Raw genomic sequence first — 24,007 nt, 5'->3', positions numbered from 1 at the left:
GATCGCTAACACGCACACCTCGCTCATGTTTTTCTATTATTTCTTGCTTTAATTCTAATGAAAGCATAGACTTCCTCCTTTTTTCACCACTACTACTACTTCCTGAACCAAAACTAAGCTTTTTAGGGCCCATGATTACGGAACACAGAAAACAACACGTGAAAAAGGAAGATAAAAAACACTGTTAATAACTGAGCGAATAGAGGACAACCACATGATGCGCACGAGATGAGAGGACTGATCAAGGTGACGCTCGATTGGCGTCCCTCCGATGTGCTGCCATCTAGCGGCGTCAACAACAAACGACGCTGGACGCTTTCGAGAAAATTCCACGGGTAAGCGTATTGTTTACTTCGTATGATGGAGCAACACTTCAGGTGTCGAGACAGAAATTTGGTCGAATTTTACTTCGGATGTTGGAAAATTCGTACGTTAGGACATTCGTATGTAGAGGTTCCACTGTACCTCCATGGGAGGACTTTGACCCTTTACGGTCCTTGTCGTGAAAGTGTTTCTTCGACACTTTCTACGACGCAGGTGCGGTCGCTGTATTCTATGGCAGAGCTTGGTGGGGCCTCCATGTAAAGGCCCTATGGAGGAGAGAGTCTTGATTAGACTTCCTCCACCTCTCCGCCACTCACTTGACATCTTCCGGCTCAAACAGAGAACTCCCCTCCAAAGTGGATTTTCTCCTCCTGGACACCTCAGTCTGTGGAATGTGACAATGGAACATTTCTATTATATAGTCCCAATACTTGAGGATGGCGTTAGCCCACAGGTGAGAGAAGAACTCAATTGTCCTGGTATTGGACAATAGAAAGGTCTCCTGGTGGACTCCCGGAACCAATCCTCAGTCCTGATCAGGTGGCCCAGAGACCCTAACCACAGGTCCAGCCATGAAGTAGCCTTCATGGCATACTCCACGACCTTCTCTTGATTGATGATCTCCGAAGCAGAGTAGGAGACAGAGAGTCCAGACAGTCTCTCTAAGGGGACTCCTCTAGTTAATGCCTCTACGGAGTGGTCTAGAGGTAGGGCTGAAAGAAACTTGTTAACAACCTTGTAACACCTCCTCTACTGCACGAAAGGCAGTAAGAGGAACTTCGAGGAGGAGCTCGGCGTCAATGACCTTAGATGTCAGGATGCCAGAAAACTTTCAATCAATCAATCAATCAATCGAGGAGGAGCCTGCTCGGAGGGAGCTGGAAGAGTGAGTAACCTGGAAGATTACCTTCTCCCAGGCACACTTCAACCCCTTGGACCAAGGCAAACCTGCACTGGCCCTTGGAGGTCTCTGAGTGCCATTGACATGGTCTAGGATCGAATCTTTGTCATTTTGAGGAGCTGTCGATGGATTGAACAAGCCATCCATGGCTCTCATGAAGGCCAAGACCTGCCGGAAGGCATGTTCCAACTCCTCCTGCTCCGCTCCAGTCAGTTTTGGTCTAACGGCTCTAGGCAAGTAGTTGTCTTCAAGGTGGAAATAGTCTGTCACCTCCTAGCTCTCACCCATAGGAGCCCAGGGTAGGTCGAAGTCGTCAGGATAGACCTTAAAAGGGTGTGTCTTGCTGACGTCCTGGGAGAAGCTCCTTTTGACCTCTATTGCTGAAGTGTCGAAGTTCTTGCCAAGGACTTCGGGATGGTCTTCGAATCCTTCAGCTCCTTAAAAGGCGGAGGTATTCCTCCAAAGGAGACAGCATAGAGGTTGACTCTTTCCTGAGGGGACGTCGGTCCTCTTTGGAAGGAGGAATATCGTCTGGTTGAGTCTTAGGTGGAGGCCGGAGCTCTGGAGGGACCACTTCTATGGGAGACAGGCAGAAGCAGACCTTCATAGAGACCTCCCTATCCTCCCGAGGGGGAGACAGCCTTACCCTCTTCCTTTTCCCAGCTGGTTGTACCGGTGTCACATGTATCTGCAGAGGATTCTTAAACCTACCTGGATTCTCCACTCATTGTTTCCTCTTAAGGGGGGAGAAAGGAGTCTCCTGCAAAGAGGGTCTGGATAACGCTGACACTTCAGACCTTCGTCTGAGGACCCGGGGAGGTCTGCTGATGTTTCAGTGCTGGCCATCGACAGTATACAAGGGAGAACCCCTGTCACAGCTTGTTGCACTGCCTTGACCAGTGCATTGAACCCGGCGGGATCCTTACCGCTTGACGTGTTGGTTGGAGGATCCTTTGAAAAGCTAGAAGTCTTAGGTCTGGGAACCTTAAAGGAAAGGTTAACTCTCCTACTTGGTATATCCAGCACCAGTCTGACCACTGGGGCCTTTGCCGGGCGTCGATCCCTCGAAGTGGCAGGCTGTTGGGCCTTCACGGATTCCCTCATTGATGGGAATCGTCACTGGTCTGGGGAAGGCCTAGAGGGAGAGAGTGTCTTGTACTGACCTAACTTTGACAAGTGACGATCCCTTGGCGATTGGCATTTGCTTTCCTACAGTGTCCAGGTGAAGCAGTTGGTCTAGGAGACCGATGTGAGGGTGAACGATGAGATGCTGATGAAAGGCGGGCAAATGGCGAGGAGGTGGCGATTTGGGAGCTCTGGGAGAGACTGACCTACAATCGGCAAGGTTGACCTTGAGTTAAGCGGTCAACACTACTGCTCGGCCTTTTCGACAGGGGAGACCGATCAACCAGGAGTTTCGAGAAGAGAAGGGGTTCAAAAGAGAATTCCAAAACTTTTTCAACTTGGAGAAAGACCCAATCTCTCTTGGACTTCTTTTTACGCTTATGCCCAAACCTCTCCCACTGGGAGGCAGACCACTATCGGCACTCAAGACAGGTGTTGTCTTGATCACATCACTGGCCTCTACACGACGGACACAGGTGGTGCGGGTCCATATCCACAGAGAACAAGGGCACCACAAGAGTGGCCCTCAGGTTTAATACAAGTGCACATAAAGCCAGTAAGGAAGAACACAAACAATCTAAAAAAGGAGAAAGAATTATTGTAAAGTCAAATGGCAAGTCAAAAGATAATGGAGGAGAAAGCAGCAACATCCCTTCTCTACCCAAGCCAAAAGCTAAGTGGGTGTTCAGCCTAGGTCTGTGAGTGAACTGGGTAGTTGGCTACCCGCCCATCCCGCTAACTGGCAGTTAGGGTAGTTATCCCTTGCTAAAAGTCTTATAGCTTGTCTTTCAGCTATGCCAACAGCATATCCCTATAAATAATGATAGTTTGTATAGTGACAAAAAATAAAATAAAAAAAATAAAATCGAATATCTGGAGCATAGGAGCAAACATCATTGCTGTGCCATGTCAACTATTAAACTGTAAAAGCTATTTGACATGCATAGCATGTTATTGTTCTTAGGTGCTGATCTTATAGACTTACTAGGGGGCTTTGTGCATTGAAAGGGAATAAACAGGAAAATTTATCAACTTTAAGGGGTAGCGTCGACAATGCAAGCATTCACCGACAAAAGTAGTTGGAACCCCAGGGGAGGCTCATAATAATAAACAAAAAATCAAGTGGTAGCTATGTAACATTGGCAGGGGCTACGTGCTTGCTTGTCAACCGAAGATTTCATATTTCTGGTACAGGTATTCTGAAATGGTAAATATGTTACATAGCAAAAACAATTAGTTGGAAATCCCTATGACTTACCTCCTCAAAAGCCATGACAGCTGATCCAACAACTAAAGTAGTCTTATCTGACAGAAGCTTCTCCAAAACCTGTATGAGCTCTTCCTTTTGATCTGGATCAAGACTGAAAGAAAATAATGCAATCAAAAGATATACAAACTAACATTCAGAGATAATTGGTTTACATGAGCCAAAGAAAATACACCATTGCTTCTCTTTAATTGTTTTCAAATGACATTTCATATGATGATTTAATAGAGGTGATTCAACAACTCCCTCAACCTTTTCTTTTACTTGAAGATTTGAATGGCAAACATCCTTCATGGGGGCGATGTTTTAGCAAACACCAGGGGCAACATTGTATCATCAATTGTAGAAAATGAGGATGTTGGACTCCTTAACACAGGAGAGCCCACACACTTTGATGTTCAGACAGGTACTCTGTCTTGCATATTTTCTAGATCCTTAGAACGTATGACTATACAGATATACTGTACATCGGTTTAAGTCTTTTTGAGTTAAGTCTGTTTCGAATTTACATTGATTGTTAAAAATAGAATTTACTTGTTTGTAAGATTAAATAGATTCTTATTAACCATATATTATTCAAATTGCATTTATAAATAAAGTACAGAACTGGGAATGGTTATTTGTGGTTTAGCTTAGCGACCAGTAAATTCAGAGGCAAGTAAATTTGACTCAAGTCTTTTTTTGACCCCTTTTCCTCTCCTGGAACCAATTACTGACGTAGGGCGAGGTATACCTGAACAATGAAAGTCTGTTGTTCCCTACTGGAAGGTATACTGTACACCATGGCATCACAAGGGCCCAAATAGGAATACAGAAAGTCCCCAATTTAGAAACTTAACAGGTTCATAGAAACTGTTTGTAAGTTGAATTTTGTTCAAATTTTATTTTAGCCTAGGGTACACCTCAATTAACCCATGTGCCTACGATTTACAGCTGCAAGTCAACAAATAGTTCCGTTTCATATTACAAATGTTATCTTACTTCATTAGATTATGTAATAGTTTATGATTTCAGTTGGATTCGTGTTTGTAACTCTGAACGTTTGTTGATTTCTGTAAAATTTAAACTCCTTAATCATTATATAATTATTCTGGCAGGTAACATTCTCCCTGCAGAAAGCACTCGTATAAATAGTGGAGATATGACAATAACCCTCTCAATACATTATTTTCTATGCATTTCCAAGACTTTTATTCATCTCAACTCTGTCGTTACAAGGTTACACCAAAACTAAGAGCCTGGCAGGCTACTTGCCCAGATTACGTGGAAAAAGGAAAATCTCTTACAGGCTGAAGCACCCATTATGTTATGAATATTTTACTTCAAAAGCAGTACCAACACAACTGCTAAACTTTACTTACCCAACTTATTTTTAAATTTGGTCTAAATCTTTTTTCCATAAAATTTTTTAATCATTAGATAAAAAAAAATTTAACAAACAAATTTAAAATTTTAGGGCTGTAATATATGGGAGTTGAATGGCAGAACAGGATTAGAAATGAAACTATAAGAAAATTAATAGAGTGCCATATGCAGATGAGATTATGATGAAGGGTAGATGGAGATGGTTTGGTCATGCCCTTCGCACTCCCCAAGAGAGATTAGTTTACCAAATGTTTAGCTGGGCTCCACAAGGCACTAGAAGAGTTGGAAGACCCAGGCCTACATGACTGAGGAGTGTGAAGTAAGAGATGATGAATGGAGAAGTATTGAATTAAAAGCTCAAGATAGAGACGACTGGCGAAATCTAACCGATGCTTCTTTTCTAGCAGCTCAGCTTGATCGTCAGTAACTCTTAAAATTTTAATCTTTTCCACTTTTACTCCCTTCAATAATCACATGTATTTAATAAAGTGATGAGCATTCTAGCAGTAGGTGGTAACTGAATATCAGGTGAGTATAGAAATAAATTATTATCAAAATTCTGGTTTTTTTTCTATGAATCTTCCCTGACGTTCATATTGCTGACTCCACACTCTCCTGGAGGTGGGATTCCAACGAAGGAAAGAGATTGGATAAATTTAATTGAAAATAATATTCTGTGGTGAAGATTTACTAACCAGGTCTAGATAAGTTTTAACAAACAATCTCAAAATACAGATTGATATATGGGCCTCCATATTTTTGAATGAAGACATGGAAGTGTGGAAAGTGGAATAATTGAACAGGTAAAACATATGAAAGGAAATGTTATTAAATGTTGGCATAGAAACAAGTTTGATGAGCACAAATCACTGTTGGTGAATCTGTATCTAAGTATGTTTGTATGTCGTAAAAACATTAGCAAAGAAGAAGTATTGGGATGAAGGCATAAATGAGAGTAAGGAACTGATATAATTTTTTTAGCTATGTGCATGAGTTTGAGAATTTGAAAGGGAAGGAGAAAATGAGGTGTACAAAAGAGGGATTGACATGGGATGATATTTCAGAGACAGTTGAGGAATATGAGCTGGGTAGGTGTATGAAAGAAAGTAGATCTGCGAGTGTAAGAATTGGAACAAATGAAGATGGGCCAGAATTTGGGAGTTTTAGAGAGGCTCTTTTGAGATGTCCTATGAGGATAGCTGTTAGTATAGTAGATAGGAGCTGGGCATATAGCGAGTGGATGTCAGAGTAATCGTACAAATATAATTTGCTGCAATTATAGTAAAAATAGGCATTATGTGAGGATGTGCAAAGAGCAGCATGCTAAGTAAGTATGTAGGAAGAAGGTATTAAGTTAGCCAGAATGTTCGGGAAACTAGATAGCAAGAGTGTTTAGTTGGGTAAATTCTCCAGTGTATGTGGAGTGCATGGGATCAACATTTGTGAGAATGGGATGAATAGCTGGTTGAAAATGAATAAGCATGAACCCAGTATCTGTGAGAAGCAAGGACTAAAAGATAAGCAAATATTGTTAGTTGAGTATGGGAAACAGGGAAAGTGCATGAACGTTTTTGGTGGGGAAATCTGAAAAGAATTGACATTGGTGTAAACGTACAAGTGAATATGGATGAAAAATGATATTTTAATTATAAAATAAATTTTTGAATATACTTACCCGGTGAATATATAATAGCTGCAACTCTGCGGCTCGACAGAAAACACACTCAAAAACTCGCGAGCGATCGCTATGAAGGTTGCGGGTGTGCCCACCAGCGCCACTATCGGCCAGATACCACTCTTGCATGTAAACAAACCCTTCAATTCTTCTCGTCCCGCTGCGTCTCTATTGGGGAGGAAGGGAGGGCCTTTAATTTATATATTCACCGGGTAAGTATATTCAAGAATTTATTTTATAATTAAAATATCATTTTTAAATATTTAACTTAGCCGGTGAATATATAATAGCTGATTCACACCCAAGGTGGTGGGTAGAGACCAGAGTTAATTAAGTTTACAGCGTATAAGCTAAGAGTTTTTGACAGTTATCAATATAACAAAACCAAAATATATAGGTACCTGGTAAGGAAGTTGACTTAGACGATTACTCTGCCTTATAAGTCTGTCTTCCTCACGAAGCCCAGCGATCCTCTTAGGATGCTGAAAGACTCCCAGGAGCTGAAGTATTAAGGGCTGCAACCCATACAACAGGACCTCATCAAACCCTTAATCTGGGCGCTCTCAAGAAATGACTTTGACCACCCGCCAAATCAATCAGGATGCGAAAGGCTTCTTAGCCTTCCGTACAACCCAAAAAAACAATATTAAAAACATTTCAAGAGACAGATTAAAAAGGATATTGGAATTAGGGTAATGTAGTGGTAGAACCCTCACCCACTACTGCACTCGCTGCAACGAATGGACCCAGTGTGTAGCAGTCCTCGTAAAGAGTCTGGACATCTTTTAAGTAAAATGACGCGAACACTGACTTGCTTCTCCAAAAAGTCGCGTCCATAATACTTTGCAGAGATTTATTTTGCTTGAAGGCCACGGAGGTTGCTATATCTCTAACTTCGTGCGTCTTAACCTTAAGCAAACATCGGTCTTTCTCATTCAAGTGAGAATGAGCTTCTCGTATTAAAAAAAATCTGATAAAATATGACAAAGCATTCTTTGACATAGGCAATGAAGGTTTCTTAACTGAGCACCATAATGCCTCAGATTTACCTCGTAATGACTTAGTACGAGCTAAATCGAACTTAAGAGCTCTAACAGGACATAATACTCTTTCCAGTTCGTTGCCTACGATCTCTGATAAGCAAGGAATATCAAAAGATTTAGGCCAAGGACGAGAAGGCAGTTCATTTTTGGCCAGGAAACCAAGTTGAAGTGAACAAGTGGCTTTTTTCTGTAGAAAAGCCGATGTTCTTACTGAAGGCATGAAGTTCACTGACCCTTTTAGCCGAAGCCAAGCACACTAGGAAAAGTGTCTTGAGGGTGAGATCCTTCAGGGAGGCTGAATGTAATGGCTCAAACCTGTCTGACATGAGGAACCTTAGGACCACGTCTAAGTTCCATCCAGGAGTTGCCTAACGACGTTCCTTAGAGGTCTCGAAAGACTTAAGGAGATCTTGGAGATCTTTATAGTTGGAAAGATCTAAGCCTCTATGTTGAAAGACCGAAGCCAACATGCTCCTGTAGCCCTTAATCGTGGGAGCTGAAAGGGAGTGAACCTTTCTCAGATGTAAAAGAAAATCTGCGATTTGGGCTACAGAGGTACTGGACGAGGACACAGATGCTGACTTGCACCAGTCTCGAAAGACTTCCCACTTCGACTGGTATACTCTAATGGTAGAAGCTCTCCTAGCTCTTGCAATCGCACTGACTGCCTCCTTCGAAAAGCCTCTAGCTCTTGAGAGTCTTTCGATAGTCTGAAGGAAGTCAGACGAAGAGCGGGGAGGCTTTGATGGACATTCTTTACGTGGGGCTGACGTAACAGATCTACCGTTAGAGGAAGACTTCTTGGAAAGTCTACCAGCCATTGAAGTACCTCGGTGCACCACTCTCTCGCGGGCCAGAGGGTAGCAACCAACGTCAACCTTGTCCCTTCGTGAGAGGCGAACTTCTGCAGTACCTTGTTGACTATCTTGAATGGTGGGAATGCATATAAGTCCAGAAAAGACCAATCCAGTAGAAACGCGTCTATGTAGATTGCTTCTGTATCTAGGACTGGAGAGCAATAGATTGGTAACCTTTTGGTCAACGAGGAGGCAAAGAGGTCTATGGTGGGTTGACCCCAAGTAGCCCAAAGACTCTTGCCCACGTCCTTGTGGAGGGTCCATTCCGTGGGTATCACCTGACCCCTCCGACTGAGACAGTCTGCCAAGACGTTCAAGTCCCCCTGGATGAATCTCGTCAACAGGGAGATGCCTCGAATTCTTGACCATAAGAGAAGGTCCCTTGCGATCTCGAGCAGCGTGAAGGAGTGTGTGCCTCCTTGCTTGGAGATGTACGCCAAAGTTGTGGTGTTGTCTGAGTTGACCTCTACCACTTAGTTTCGAAGAAGCTTTCTAATATCATCAAGGCCAAGTGGACTGCTAATAGCTCCTTGCCGTTGATGTGCATGCTCTTCTGACTTGAGGTCCACAGACCCGAGCATTCCCGACCGTCCAGGGTCGCACCCCAACCCAAATCCGACGCGTCTGAGGACAACACGTGGTTTGGGTTCTTGACTGCTAGGGATAGTCCCTCTCTCAGACTGATATTGCTGTCCCACCATTTCAGGCATGCCTTTACTGGTTCGGAGACTGGGAATGATACCGTCTCTAATGTCTTGTCCTAGTTCCAGTGAGAGGCTAGATGGAACCGGAGAGGCAGAAGGTGTAGTCTCCCTAGTGAGACAAACTGCTCCAGGGATGAGAGAGTCCCTACGAGACTGTTCCAACTCCTGACTGAATAAACGTTTCGTTTCAGCATTAGTTGGACTTCGAGCAGGGCTTGACTGCGAATCTCCATCCCCAAATATAGAATAATCTGGGATGGGATCAGTTGGGACTTTTAGGTTGACCAAAAGTCCCAACTCCCTGGCCAGACTCAACGTCCAATGTATATCCTGCAGACAGCGAAGACTGGACGATGCTCTGAGAAGCCAGTCGTCCAAGTACAGGGAGGCTCGGATCCCCGATAGATGGAGGGATTTTGCCACATTCCTCATGAGCCTCGTAAACACGAGAGGCGCAGGACTGAGGCCAAAGCACAGGGCTCGAAACTGGTACCCCACATTCCTGTAAACAAACCTCAGAAACGGTTGGGAATCCGGGTGTATAGGAATGTGGAAGTATGCCTCCTGAAGGTCGAGAGAGACCATCCAGTCGCCTTCCATAAATGCTGTCAAGACAGCCTGGTAGACTTCATCGTGAAGTTTGTCTTGACAATGAACACATTGAGCGCACTTGCCTCTTACGTACTCCTGCAGTGAACATGGCTGCCAAATCATTGGAGCCATCCCTGAGGGACTTGTTCCTGCAGAGAACGTGGCTGTCAGATCATTGGAGCCATCCCTGAAAGCCTTGTTTATGCATGACATAATTGTACAGCAAAACTTCAAAGGCTCGAAAATAGCTCTGAAGTCGACCTGTAAAATCTTGGAGCGTCTCATGGCCAGGCGCCAGGGAGAGTCTATGAGGTTTGAGAAGTCTATCTGGGCAGAGGCAGGAACTCCCAAGCCGAGAACTTCTCTCGTGTCATATCAGACTCTCGCTCTATAAGCCAGCTTAAAAGAAGGGAAAGCAAAGGCTGTCTCCCCCAAACTCCTCCTGGTGATAAACCAGTCGCCTAGCAAACGTAAAGCTCTCTTAGAAGAGCGAGAGAGCACTAGCTTATAAAACAACGGCTTCGAAGTAGCTAGGCCTAGTGTAAGCTCTGACGTTTAGGCGAACGAGGAGCAGCAGTTACAAAAAGATCCGGACAAAGATCCTTAAAAATCAGCATGATTTATTTAAAGTCCATAGAGGGCTAAGCAGCTTTAGGCTCCTCTCCGTCTGACAGAGTCCTCAAGGGAATATCAGTAGGAGGGGGAACAGCAACTTCCTCATCTGAAGGAACCTTGTCCGACAATAGCCGAGTCTCAAGCAAGGGAGAGACCTACCGTGGTGGCAATGCTTTACAAGCAGAGTCCACACGCACTGGTGCATTAGTAGCGGACCAGGACGCAACGTCATGTAACTGCTTGACAGTCTGTGAACTGTCAACAACAACAGGTGCGTGAGGACGCACAGCGTCCACTCGAGACTGCTTTGACCGCCTAGACTGAGCAGTCAAAACAACTCTAGAATGAGGAGGTTGACGCTCAGCGTCAAAACAAGTCAACTCCGATTGTTGGTGAACGTCCTGAACGTCAACAGGAGCATCAGCAAGTGGCCTAACGTCCAAATGTGGCTGAAAATCCACACGAGACTGCATCGAGTGTGGTTCTAAACAACCTGACTGACGTGACTTGGCTACGCCAACGTCAACAGGACGCACAAAGGAACGTTAGGGTGGCTGAAGGCCAGGATCTCGATGAGATAAACGGCTAGGCTCAACGGACTTATCGGCAGAATAGTCTTCCATAAGGGAGGCAAGCTTATTCTGCATGTCTTGCCGTACAACCCATTTAGGATCAACGGGAATGGTTGCGGTAAGAGACGAGGGTAACGTCTGTGACTGCAAAACCTTGCCTACAAAAAGACTCTTGGAGTCTGTGTTACGCTTTTGTTTAGGCGGCGAGCAGTCTTCCGATGACTGCATAGGGTCAGAGCTGTCCTAATAGTAAAAACCAGGACGCTGGACCTGTCCTGAAAGGAATGACTTTCGCTTAAAGGGCCTCGAAACCTTGTTCCAAGGTTTCTTATGCGAAAAGCCTTCGGATGACGAGGAGAAAATCGTCTCTCTCGCCTTATGGTAGGGGTGATCTTGGTAAGATACACCTGATACCATAGAGGGAACGTCTGTTCGCTGATCAAGGCCTCTCGAACCCATAAGTCGTACGACATTACTTCTCCCCTGGGCTTGGGAGCTTGCAAGAGGTCCCGGACTAGGCGAACGACAGGCACGAACAGACGAACCCTCGGTCGCAACACTGATAACACTTTGCGCAATATCACTTTATCACTACGATTTTCTGTTTTGCACTTATTTCACTAAAATCAAATTTTTTAACAATTCACATTAGGTATGAATAAAACTGATTTCTACCTGAAGCACGCAATTCTACCCTCATCAAAAGGTTGTAATTGCGAAATCAGTCGTATAATGTAAGCACATTAATACCAGCAAAAAACAGTAAACATATTTTAAGATAAAAAAATCAGTGGCTGGGGAAGAGACTAAACACTAGTTCATTCAAAACTACGTTTTCAATCTCTCACCGTACAGTGCCTTGGGACGAGAATAAAAACTAAAAACGTTTTATCCTTTCTCCCCGTACAGAGACTAGGGACGAGAGTAACTCGAGAACAACGTTACTCGCTTGGGACGAGATAAAGATCGGAACGTTCTCTCTCCTCTCTCTCTCTCCGTCTCTATCTCTCTCTCTCTCTCTCTCTTGATTTCGCACCGAAGAGAAGAGCCCACTTACCTTTCGTCAATAAACAGGTTATTTGACCAAAGGAAAAAACTGAAAGGTTTTTCAATTAAAAGTTCCTTTAAAATAGTCTTTAAAACATTTAAGCTTTGAAAGAAAAAAGAAAAAAACGTCAGAATCGATTTACTCTTTCTGCAAAGTGAAACCGTGATACTCTCTCTCTCTATCGTAACGATAGAGCGCAAACTGCGTAGCATAAATAAACTAAACGTTAGTTCATCTTTGAAACAGTACGAAGACTATTCAAAGAAAAAAAACTATCATAAAATATTTACTAAAAATATTTCATTTAATAAGTTTTAAATCATTAACTCTGTAAAAGTTAATTACGATTGAAAAGGGCTCAACGTTGTTTAACTTCGGTTTCCAAGTTAGGACCGCCTACTCTCAGGAAAGGTCGCATATAAACAAATCATTAAAATTTATTTTGATGTTTATTATAAATGGAAAGCTAATCGAAGAGGCCTAATAAAGGCGGTTGAGATATAAAATATATAGAGGAAAATCTATAATTAATTTATAACGTGATAAGATAATTGCTAAAAGCCTAAAACACACTTCCGTCTAAGGGAAGGGTCGGCCATTTAAAAGTCAAAGAAAGTCCATACTCTTTCTTGTCATCAAAAATTAAATCTATCCAAAAACGAGTTCAAGATTTAAGATGAAGATAAAACACCTGCACTGCGAAAGCTCAAACCAAAATGAAGTACTTCACCAAATATGTTGAGAAAACTCCAGGTTCTACAGCGAGTATTGATACGTCTTGTCGTCAACGTCGACAGAGAAGAATTGAAGGGTTTGTTTACATGCAAGAGTGGTATCTGGCTGATAGTGGCGCTGGTGGGCACACCCGCAACCTTCATAGTGATCGCTCGCGAGTTTTTGAGTGTGTTTTCTGTCGAGCCGCAGAGTTGCAGCTATTATATATTCACCGGCTAAGTTAAATATTTAAAAATGCATTAATAGAGATGAAGGCTGGTTGAGTATGAATGATATATATAGCGTGTGAGCATGGTTTTTTGTTAGATAACGTATGACATACATGCAACAGAGAAATAGAAGAATGATATGGAGTAAGACAAAATGATTGAACTGCTGAGAGAAATAAGTGAGATTTTTGGACAGGATGATAATGATAGGAGTATGAATGGGATTCAAAATAGTACAACAAATAATAGTGATATGGAAGAAGTAAATGAGAGAGTATATGAAGGCCCAGTTACTAGAAGCAGAGATTCTGTTCTGAATATGAGTGGGCAATGTAGAAAGTCAGGTAAGTATTTCAGTGAAACTAACCGTGGAAGGATTTAGCATATAAGGGGAGAGGTATATGGAAGATAGATTTGCTTAAACTAAAGTTTAGAGAGAGAAAGAGAGGTAAGTAGTTTAACAAATGCTTAAAGAGGGTAAGACTGTTAGTATAACCGAAGGTATTTGTTGATATTTTTTGTCTGAAAGGTTAAGATGGTAGCAAATATCTTGAGCTAGTGATTTTTTCTTCTGACTCCAGAAAGTGAGGATAGAGTTTTGAGTGTTGGATCTTTTCACAGTATTATGATCAACCTTGGAAGCGTTATTCTTTCATTATCAGTAAGTATAGTTTATCCTTCCTTGGTGACACAATCATTTTGTTATCATTTTTTCATTAGTGTCATAGTTTAGTTAGCTAGAAGTGTTCGTGAGTGTTTTCTTATTTCTATTTCCTGGCAGTTCTTGCTCCTTTGGAACTTCATTTTACCATCTAAGAATCGGCAGTGGACTGTTCATAGATAGTAGGTTAGCCACAGCACCAGTCACCTGTTGAGATACTCCTGCTAGAGTGTTATTGGGTCCTTTGACTGGCCAGACAGTGCTACATTGGATCCTTCTCTCTAGTTACGGCTCATTTTTCTTTTGCCTACCCATATATCGAATCGTCTAATCTATTCTTTCCACATTCTCCTCTGTCCTCATAAACCTGACAACACTGAGATTACCAAACAATTCTTCTTCACTCAATGGGTTAACTGTTGCACTATAATTGTTCAGTGGCTACTTTTCTCTTTGTAAGGGTAGAAGATACTCTTTAGCTATGGTAAGCAGCTCTTCTAAGAGGAGGACACTCCCAAAATCAAACCATTGTTCTCTAGCCTTGGGTAGTGGCATAGCCTTTGTACCATTTCTTTAATCTTTATAGTTTAAATTATCTTGTGAATACTCCGGTTAAAAAGGCATTCCTATATGCCTTGTTGTTGTTGTTGTTGATATCATTATTATTATTATGAAAGATCCATTTCAATAATGTTACTTTTCTTAAAATATTATATTTCAATTGTGCATTACTTTCATGTAATTAATTTCCTTTCCTGACTGTGCTATTTTTCCTTGTTGGAGCCCTTGGGCTTATAGTATCCTGTTTTTTCAACTAGGGTTGTAGCTTAGCTAGTAATAATAATAATAATAATAATAATAATAATAATAATCTCCTTTAGATTGACCGTTGATGACCCTGTATGTAAAAATTTTGGAATAGACTGGTATTCATCATCACCCAGAACTGTCATATTCCCAGGTATGATAATAATTAACAAAGAGAAGATTCCTGTAACCACCTATAGTCTAACCAAGTTTTTCTTTTCTCTTTTTTATGAAAATTCCATCAACAGAAAGTTTAGGATGTATGTTGTCTTCCCAAAATGAAATGGGGAAAATAAGTCAGTATGTAGCAGAAGCCTCACACAATCCAAAATACAGAATGGTTAATACTAATAATGAATGAATTTATGCTAAGCAGAACATGAATGGTGATAAATTGATTTGGGGTTTTCTGACATCCTGACATCGAAGGTCATTGGCGCCGATATCGTTTGTTATAAAAGCCATCTTCTGATGGAAAAAGAATAATTTTAAATCATTGAATGCGAGCATCATTAGTTATTTTGATTTGTCTACAATTATTGACTAAAATACTTGTAACTTTGAGAACTGAAGTGACTGGGTAACAAAAAGCACAAAAGTTCTATTCGATTTAGGTACTATAGTTAAATGTCCTAGTAAACATTCTGGTTACTTCAATGCATTTAACTATATACCCATATAAAGAGCTACCAAAAAATAAATTTAGAATCAATAACATCTGTAATTTCTATTACGAAAGAGATAACAAGAGTAAGTAAGGCGACAAAATATGTTCTTAGCAACAATTCAGCCCTCATTATCCTAAAGTAAAGTACAGTACCAGAATTGAGGAAATAGCTCATATTCTTTTATCATACTGGGATGCTTACCTGTACAACTTAGGTATAGCATGAGCAGCAGTCTTACGAACGTATGGGGACATATCCGTTACTGCATCCTTTATAGCAAGCATCATGATAGGAACAATTACAGGAACTCGTATACTAGATAAGACACGAAGAGCACAGGCACGAATCAGTTGATTTGGATCCTGAAATATTAACAGAAGTTAATAACTTTAGCTACAAAAATATAATGGAAAATAATGCATGGGGATATTAGGATAATGTTGATCAGTTGATCCACAATAACAAAATTTATACTAGCAATGTGACTGGTCTAAGTATGAGTTCTGCGACTCATAGGAATCTTTGAGAGTACAGTCATATCTCTCTTCATCAATGAATCTGCTTACGAAATCTTCACGCTACGAAACGAGATACGAATATCTTTCTGACTCCCATTACAAAAAATGTTTCATAATAAGAAAAGAAATTTGTCAGCCGGGCCAAGAATAAAATAGTTACCCACTAAAAATTTGAAGAAAATGGGGGTGTTTACCTAATAGAAAATGTATCTCTCTATAGTAAGGTTAACTATAATAGTACAGTACATATGGTACTGTATATTATTATTACTAGCCAAGCTACAACCCTAGTTTGAAAAGCAAGATGCTATAAGCCCAAGGGCTACAAAAAGGAAAAATAGACAAGTGAGGAAAGGAAACAAGGAAATAATGATAAACTTATAACAGAGTTTGTATTTTTCCTAACATACAAACTCGAATTCTTTACTATAGGAGATATTCTAGAGCGAGCTGGAAAATACGGCAGAAAACCTTAAGGAGGTCGTTAACGACTGGGCCAGTAAATATCCACCTCTTAGTGGTGGGGGACTGCCGGTCGGTAGCTACTGAATACCTTCAATCGGATTCTAGCTAGGACTATTTTAGGGGGCGGTGACGGAGGGAAGATTTGTGTAAAGAATTCGGGTTTGTATGTTAGGAAAAATACAAACTCTGTTATAAGTTTGTCCTTTGTTCCTACACTTGATACAAACCCTCATTCTTTACTATAGGAGACTTAGTCTTGAGGCCAGGGTGGTCAAGGAGTTCCCTATTCCTAGGGAAGATAGTCCTCAGACTAGACTCTTTTGACGAAAAAATCTCCGGTTAAACTTTTCTTTGCAGATCCCCAAAATCTTAGCAAGACTGAAAGTTTGTAAATTCGTGGAAACAAATGTTTCAGGATGAAGAGGGTCGGGAACATTCGACTCGGACCCTTTCATACTTAGGATTCCCCCGACCTTGAAAAGGGGAACCCTCGTGACTACGAGTATAACTTATACCCTGTGAGAGGAGTCAGATGAGTTTCATACCTTATTTCCATTGGAGAGTCCAGCTGAAACTGGTTACAGACTAGGATACCCAGATGGGAGGAAGAAGGAAGCGCAGAAAATAGATGGATGTCCTTCTAAAAACCTAGTGTAACACAGAATCCTCGACCATGGCTACTGTCCCCTGAAAGGGCGTAAGGTAGCTACAGTACCTGTTGACCTGCCACAATAGGCCCTACAGAAAAGGTGTTTAGAGACCTATGTGTCACATCGGTTAAATAGTGAGTGGTGAATGTAGATTGGCGTTTCCAGACTCCAGCTCTTAAAACTTGGGAGACTGAAAAATTTTTCTTAAACACCAGTGAGGCAGCCCCTCCCCTGACTAGATGGGCTTTGGGTTGAGCTGCCTCTGGGTCTCCGTGAATGGCTCTCGCAATAACTTTCTAGAGCCAGAAAGAGATGGTGTCGCGCGAGATTCTCTTCTTTACCTTGTTGGTACTGAGGAAGAGATGACGGAGGCGTGGTCTGAAAGGGCTGGTGCGCTTCAGGTATTTCCTTAGCACCCTGACTGGGCACAGTAGCAATTGGTCAGTATCCTGTGTTACCTTATTGAGGCTGGAAAATTGAAATTCTCTAAACCTCTCATCGGCCGATGAAGGATTCTGAGCTTTGGCCACAAAGCCTGGCACGAAGTTGAGCGAGACTTCCCCCATCCTCTAGAATGGGTGGCTTCGCAGGATAGACCATGTAGTTCACCGACCCTTTTTGAACGAGGCCAGAGCTACTAGGAAGATGGTCTTAAGGGTTAGGAAGTAGTCAGAGGTCCTATTTATGGGCTCATAGGGTGGACCCTTCAAAGAACGTAAGACCAGGGACACGTCCCAAGGTGGTGGTCTAATCTCAACTGGGGGACAAGATCTCTCAAAACCTCGAATCAACAAGGTGATATCTTCCGAGGTGGAAAGGTCAACCCCTTTCAGTCTACAGAGGCTTAAGGCTGAACGATAGCCTTTAATTGCGAGACTGAGAGGAGTTTTTCCTCCCTGAGGTACACAAGGAAGTCTGCCACTAATGGAAGAGAGAGATCGAGTGGAGACACGCCTCGCCCTCTACACCAAGCTGCAATCACTCTCCATCTTGCTTGGTAGAGGTTTGTGGAAGATTGGCGCAGGTGCCTGGAAATGTGCTCAGCCACCTTCCCTGAAAAGCCTCTGCTTCTGAGAAGTGACTGGACAGCCTCCAGGCGTGAAGCTTCAGGAAGGGGATTCTCCCGTGGGGGACACCACTGTGTGGCTGCGTCAGCAGAAGGGGTTCTGGAGGCAGAAACCTCGGAACCTGAACCAGCAGGGAAAGAAGGTCTGCGTACCATTCTCTGCTTGGCCATGCCGGAGCTATTAGGGTTAGCTTGCAGTTCCGGGAGGTCCCGAGTTTGTTGATCACCATTCTGAGCAGGCAAAAGGGTGGAAAGGCATATGCGTCCCGGTTGTCCCAAGACTGTTGAAGGGCGTACTGGATCGCTGCCTGATGGTCTGGAACTGGGGACCCGTAGTGGGGAAGTTTCGCATTCAGAGAAGTGGCGAACAGGTCTATTGTGGGGAAACCCCACAAAGCCATTATTGTCTTCGCTACTCAAGGATCCAAAGACCATACTCCTCTCAACACTTGGTGATGCCTGCTCAGTTGATCTGCCACGATGTTTCTCCGGCCCGGAATAAACCTGGCTGTGAGAGAAATGTGACCTTCTGCCCACTGGCAAATCTGGACTGCTAGCAGACAGAGGTCTCTTGCCAGAGTAGCCCCTTGTTTGTTGATGTACGAGAAGGCTGTGGAGTTGTCGCTCATCAGCACCACCTCTCGTCCTTGTAGATCTTTTACAAAGTATTTTAGGCCTTTCCAGACTGCTAATAATTCCAGGTGATTTATATGGAGAGTTTGTTCTATAGGAGACCAAACTCCTGATGCTAATTTCGGGAACCCCAGCCCCGTAGCGATGCTTCCGAAAAGAGTTTTAACTTCGGACTGGGGCTTTGGAGGGGAATGCCCGTTTGGGTATTCTCTCTGGTTGACCACCACTGAAGATATTGTATCACCAGAGCTGGAACCTCCACTGACAAGAATAAAGAATCGCTCTTTTGAGACCAATGGGTCTTCAGATGCCACTGGAGATTTCTTATTATTGATCTTCCGCCTGGAACTAGTTTTTCCCGGGAGGAAAGATGGCCCAGAATTCTCTGCCACGACTTGGCTGTAGGAGGCAGTGGAGACAAGAGTTGGGCGATGGATTGTTCCAGTCTCCAAAGTCTGTCTTCTGAAGGGAACACCCTCCCTACCTGGGTGTTGATGGACATACCCAGATAGTTTAAGACTTGTGTTGGAATCATACAAGACTTCTCTGCATTTACAAGGATCCCCAGGTCCTTGCAAAGGTCTAGAAGTCTTCTCAGGTGATCCAGAGCTAGTTTCCTGGATGAGGCCAGGAGTAGCCAATCGTCTAGGGACCTTAGTAGTCATATCCGGTGCTTGTGAGCCCACGAGGAAACGAGTTCAAAAACCCTCGTAAAGACCTGTGGGGCAGTCGAGAGGCCGAAGCATAGAATTTTGAACTCGAAGATTCGACCCTGAACCAGAAAGCGCGGAAATTTCCGAGATGCGCGATGGATCGGCACTTGGAAATGTGCGTCTTTTAAGTCCACAGATGCCATAAAGTCTCCTGGACGCACCGCTTGGATCACGGAGGCTGCTGTCTCCATTTTGAATGGAATTTGCTTCACAAACTGATTCAAGGTCGAAAGATCGATTACAGGTCTCCAACCTCCCAAGGCTTTCTCTACCAGAAAGAGGCGACTGAAAAACCCCAGGGAGGTGTTGGAGACTTCTTGTATGGCGCCTTTTAGAAGCACGCTCTGGATCTCCTGAGCTAGGACTTGCTGTTTCCAGGGATCCCAAGGGAGCTGGGAGGACGAGATCAGGGGAGAAATTAGAGGAGGAGGAGAGCCTATGAAGGGGATGTGGTACCCCCCAACAAAGCACCTTGATGGTCCATTGCATGGCCCCCATAGCCTTTCACCTCCTCCAACTCCCCTGCAGGCACCCCCATACGCACTGTGAGGGGGGAGCCGTAACCCTATTTCTGTCAAGGGTTCCTCCCTCTGCCTTTAGCCTTGGGAGGAGCCGACTTTCCTCTGCCCATAGGTTTGCCTATAAAAGAGGGGCGGCTGAGGCTCTTGGCTGGGAGTGGAGTTGCGGTTGTGGTTTTAGGTTGTTGAGTTAGCTGCTGTTGTATTGTGCGAAGGGAGGCAGCCTTTTGCATGGCGGTGTCATGCGTCTCTTTCCTCCAAGTATCTAAGGCAGAGGAAACTGTCTGTTTAGAAAAGAGGAGAGGTTGCAGAAGGTCCGAGTTTCTCAAATCTGATTTCTCGGCCTTACCGATGCTCCAATGAAGTCTGGAAACTACTGAAGGGTTGGCGTCTCTGACCTTGTAAAAGCGCTTTTGCCTTGAAAGCAGGAATTGTAGAATTTTATGGGATCCTTGCGACTTCAAGGAACCCGTTTCCCCCGAGACCGCCGGCGAGACCTTCCTTAGACGGCCTGCAGTGTGAATAGACCAGGGAAGTTCGATTCTGGTCTTAGGGTTTGGTGGAGGACGACATAGTCTGTCTAAAGCTGGAGCGTCAGTATGTTGAGGCGACAGATGTAGATCGCTGAGGACTGAGATATTACACATAGTTCTTAGAGCCCTCAGATAGGAGGACTGTAAGTCCTTTGATGGTTGCTCTTCCGAGGAATCTTCCGGTTGCGCTAATTCCTCGCGAGGAAAGGCGATAGAAGTCAGAGTGTCTGGAGGTAACGGCGAAGTAGGAGACTCCATTGCCGTTGTTCCAAGGGAAGGCTGAGCGCTGGATAATGGCACCGCGAGTGCCTGACCTTGCCTGGAAGTCGATGGTCTAGGCGTAGGTGACCAAACTATCGGTACTGTCTTAGTAAGATTCGTAGGGATTCCTCTTTTTGAAGGGTCTGAAGAACGAGGTAGAAGAGGTTGCATTGATCGGCGATCTGGCCTTTTCCCTCTACTCTCAACCGAGGAGAAGAAGGGTTGAACCCCTGCGTCTTCTGAGGTTCTCGTGAGGCTCGTATTCCGTAACTCATTAGTGAGCAAGGGAACCGGAGCTGTCCTGTCTGAAACACAAGGGTGAGGTGATTGACCCCGTGCGGATATGTCCGGAGACTTGCGCGATCGGGAGGGTGAAGGATGGGAGCGCTCTCTCTCTGATGATACGTAGTGGCAGTGAGGAGAAAATCTCTTTCTCCCTTTCCTAGAGCGATCTGAGCTCCTCAAACTAATATGTGAAGGAGAGGGATCGCGATCAGAGTGCGCTTTTCCCTTGTCCGCGCTCCGGGCGCAATTAGATGAAAAATCGTGGGAAGAGCTTCTGCAACGGGAGCGCTTATTACGCTTTGGAGAACTCTCTTGTCTCTTGTGACGAAGAGCGAGAACGTATTGTAACGCTCTTTTACTTGAAGCGCCTTGAGCACCTAGATGATCCCTCACGAGAGGAAGTTGATAGCGAGGCAGAACGATGACGCGAGGAAGCGCTCTTCTTATGTTTGTGACGAGAGCGCTTATAGTCTCTCGGCGAGACATTCAGAGCACCTATGACCTCTGCACGTAGGGCATAGGGAATGAGGATCCACCTCCGGTGGTGACATAAATGTGCCACATGATTTTGGGGGAATCCCGGGACACTTCCTCATAATAGAGGACATCACATCTAACAAAGAAAAAAAGAAAAAATTAATCAAAAACACAAAAAAGAAAGGCTAGTCTGCCAGTCAAACAAAAGCAGGAGCAGCGGTGTTACCACTGCAACGGCTAGAATTCGATTGAAGGTATTCAGTAGCTATCGACCGGCAGTCCCCCACCACTTACAGGTAGATAATTACCGGCCCGGTCGTTAACGACCTTGTTAAGGTTTTCTGCCATATTTTCCAGCTTGCGCTAGAATATCTCCTATAGTAAAGAATGAGGGTTTGCATCAAGTGTAGGAACAAATGAAATAAGAAGTGATGAAAAATTAAAATAAAATATTTTAAAAAACACTAACATTAAAATGATAATTCATATATAGAATATAAAAAAAACTTATGCCAGCCTGTTCAACATAAGAACATTTGCTGCAAGTTTGAACTTTTGAAGTTTTATCGATTCAACTACCCAATTAGGAAGATCATTCCCCAACTTAGTCACAGCTGGAACAAAACTTCTAGAATACTGTGTAGTATTGAGCCTCATGATGGAGAAGGCCTTACTATTAGAATTAACTGCATGCCTAGTACTACGAACAGGATGGAACTGTCCAGGAAGATCTGAATGTAAAGGATGGTAAGAATTATAAAAAATCTTATGCAACATGCATAATGAACTAATAAAACGATGGTGCCAAAGATTAATAACTAGATCAGTAATATAAAATGTAACAGATCGTAAGTTCCTATCCAATAAATTAAGATGAGAATCAGCAGCTGAAGACCAGACAGGAGAACAATACTCGAGACAAGGTAGAATAAAAATATTAAAACACTTCTTCAGAATAGACTGACCACCGAAAATCTTAAAAGAGACTTTCTCAATAAGCCAATTTTTTGTGCAATTGAGGAAGACACAGACCTAATGTGTTTCTCAAAAGTAAATTTGCTGTCGAGAATCACACCTAAAATTTTAAGAGTCATACAAATTTAAAGAAACATAATCAATACTGAGATCCAGATGTTGAGGAGCCACTGTCCTTGACCTACTTACAATCATACTTAGAGTTAGAGTTTTGTTAGGATTCAACTTCATACCCCATAATTTGCACCATACACTAATTTTAGCTAGATCTCTATTAACTGATTCAGCAACCCCAGATCTACATTCAGGAGAAGGAATTGATGCAAAGAGAGTAGCTTCATCTGCATATGCAACATGCTTGTTTTCTAGGTCAAACCACATGTCATGTGTACATAGTATGAAAAGTAATGAGCCAAGAACACTACACTGTGGAACACCAGATATCACATTCCTACACTCCTCACAGTGTCAATTAACAATTCTTTGAGATCTATTACTTAAAAGTTCAATAATAATGCTAAGAAATGACCCACCCACCCCCAACTGTTTGAGTTTGAAAACAAGGGCCTCATGATTAACACGGTCAAAACCAGCATACGAACATCCTGACCAAAATCAAGGGATTTCTGTACAGCGCTGGAGATTGTAAGGGCATCACATGCTCCAAGGCCTTTACATAAACCAAATTGCAAACTAGGGAACAGATGATTACCTTCAGCAAACCTATTAAGATTTTTTGTCAAAAGACATTCAAAAACTTTAGATGATATGGGAGTTATGGAAATTGGGTGGTAATCAGTTGGGCTTGAGCTACCACAAACACATTTACATAGTGGAGTAACATTACCAATTCTCCAACAAGTGCTAAAAGCTCCTCTTCTTATTAACTTGCACAAAACAACAGATAACTTCGGAGCTAAGAAATCTGCAATCTTTATAAAAAAACAAAGAAAAAATACCTCCATAAGCATCAAGGTCCATCCACAGATCTTTAATTTCACGAGTTCAAAAAGCTAAACTAGTTAGTTTAGCCTCAGGAAAACAGGAGTGAGGAAGTTTGAGCTTCTCATTACTTTGGTTACTGTCAAGCACATCAGCAAAAATGGTTGCTTTTTCCTTTGGAAAGTCAGTGACTGAGCTATCTGGTTTAAGTAAAGGAGGAAATATTGGATCTACACCAAAGAGTGCAGATTTAAGGGCAGATCACCACATGCTCCTGGGTTGCACCAGAAATGGTTTCTTTTATGGTTAGATTGTATTCCTTTTCAGTTGAAGCATAAACTCTCTGAGCAAAATCTCTAAGCTGCGTATAGTTATTCCAAGTCAAATCTGATCTGTTACCTTTCCAAATGACAGGCCTCATGCTTCTCCAAATAACCACGTCGACAATAATCATTGAACCATGATTTGTCCTTCACTGGGTACCTTAGCACACGAGAAGGGATACGCTTATCAATTATGACCAGATTCTCATTCAAAGGGACAACAGGATCAACATTACTATGCAATTGTGAACTATCCAAACCCAAAAGATTTTGTTCAAGTACAGTATTTTACAGTATGTATTGTTGTCGTTACTTACAATAACGACATGGGAAATCAATTGTTATTGAATATCTATGTTCATATTGTATATGGAAAATGTTCTTTTATATTACATTGCGTTAAGTGGAAATGTGCAGGTTTCTGTACAAATGAAGGTTTTGTTTATATTTAATTGTAATAAGCATTGTTACCAAGGAATAT

At 42.8% G+C, this 24,007-nt stretch overlaps 1 protein-coding gene across 2 annotated transcripts in view; it reads right to left on the bottom strand.

Moving 5' to 3' along the window:
• Positions 1 to 24,007, bottom strand: part of rb (adaptor related protein complex 3 subunit ruby) — a 262,024-nt gene that overhangs the window by 177,571 nt on the left and 60,446 nt on the right. For both annotated transcript variants that reach the window (XM_068363804.1, XM_068363805.1), the window contains exons 4-5: positions 15,369 to 15,529; positions 3,609 to 3,711 (exon numbers count right to left, since the gene is read on the bottom strand). In XM_068363804.1, the coding sequence (XP_068219905.1) occupies positions 3,609 to 3,711; positions 15,369 to 15,529 (264 nt within the window). The remainder of the gene's footprint in view (positions 1 to 3,608; positions 3,712 to 15,368; positions 15,530 to 24,007) is intronic.

This window comes from Palaemon carinicauda, chromosome 40 (genome assembly GCF_036898095.1).
Source record: "Palaemon carinicauda isolate YSFRI2023 chromosome 40, ASM3689809v2, whole genome shotgun sequence".
NCBI lineage: Eukaryota > Metazoa > Arthropoda > Malacostraca > Decapoda > Palaemonidae > Palaemon > Palaemon carinicauda.
The sequence above is the reverse complement of the archived record's forward strand: the minus strand, read 5'-3'. Positions and strand labels throughout refer to the sequence as shown.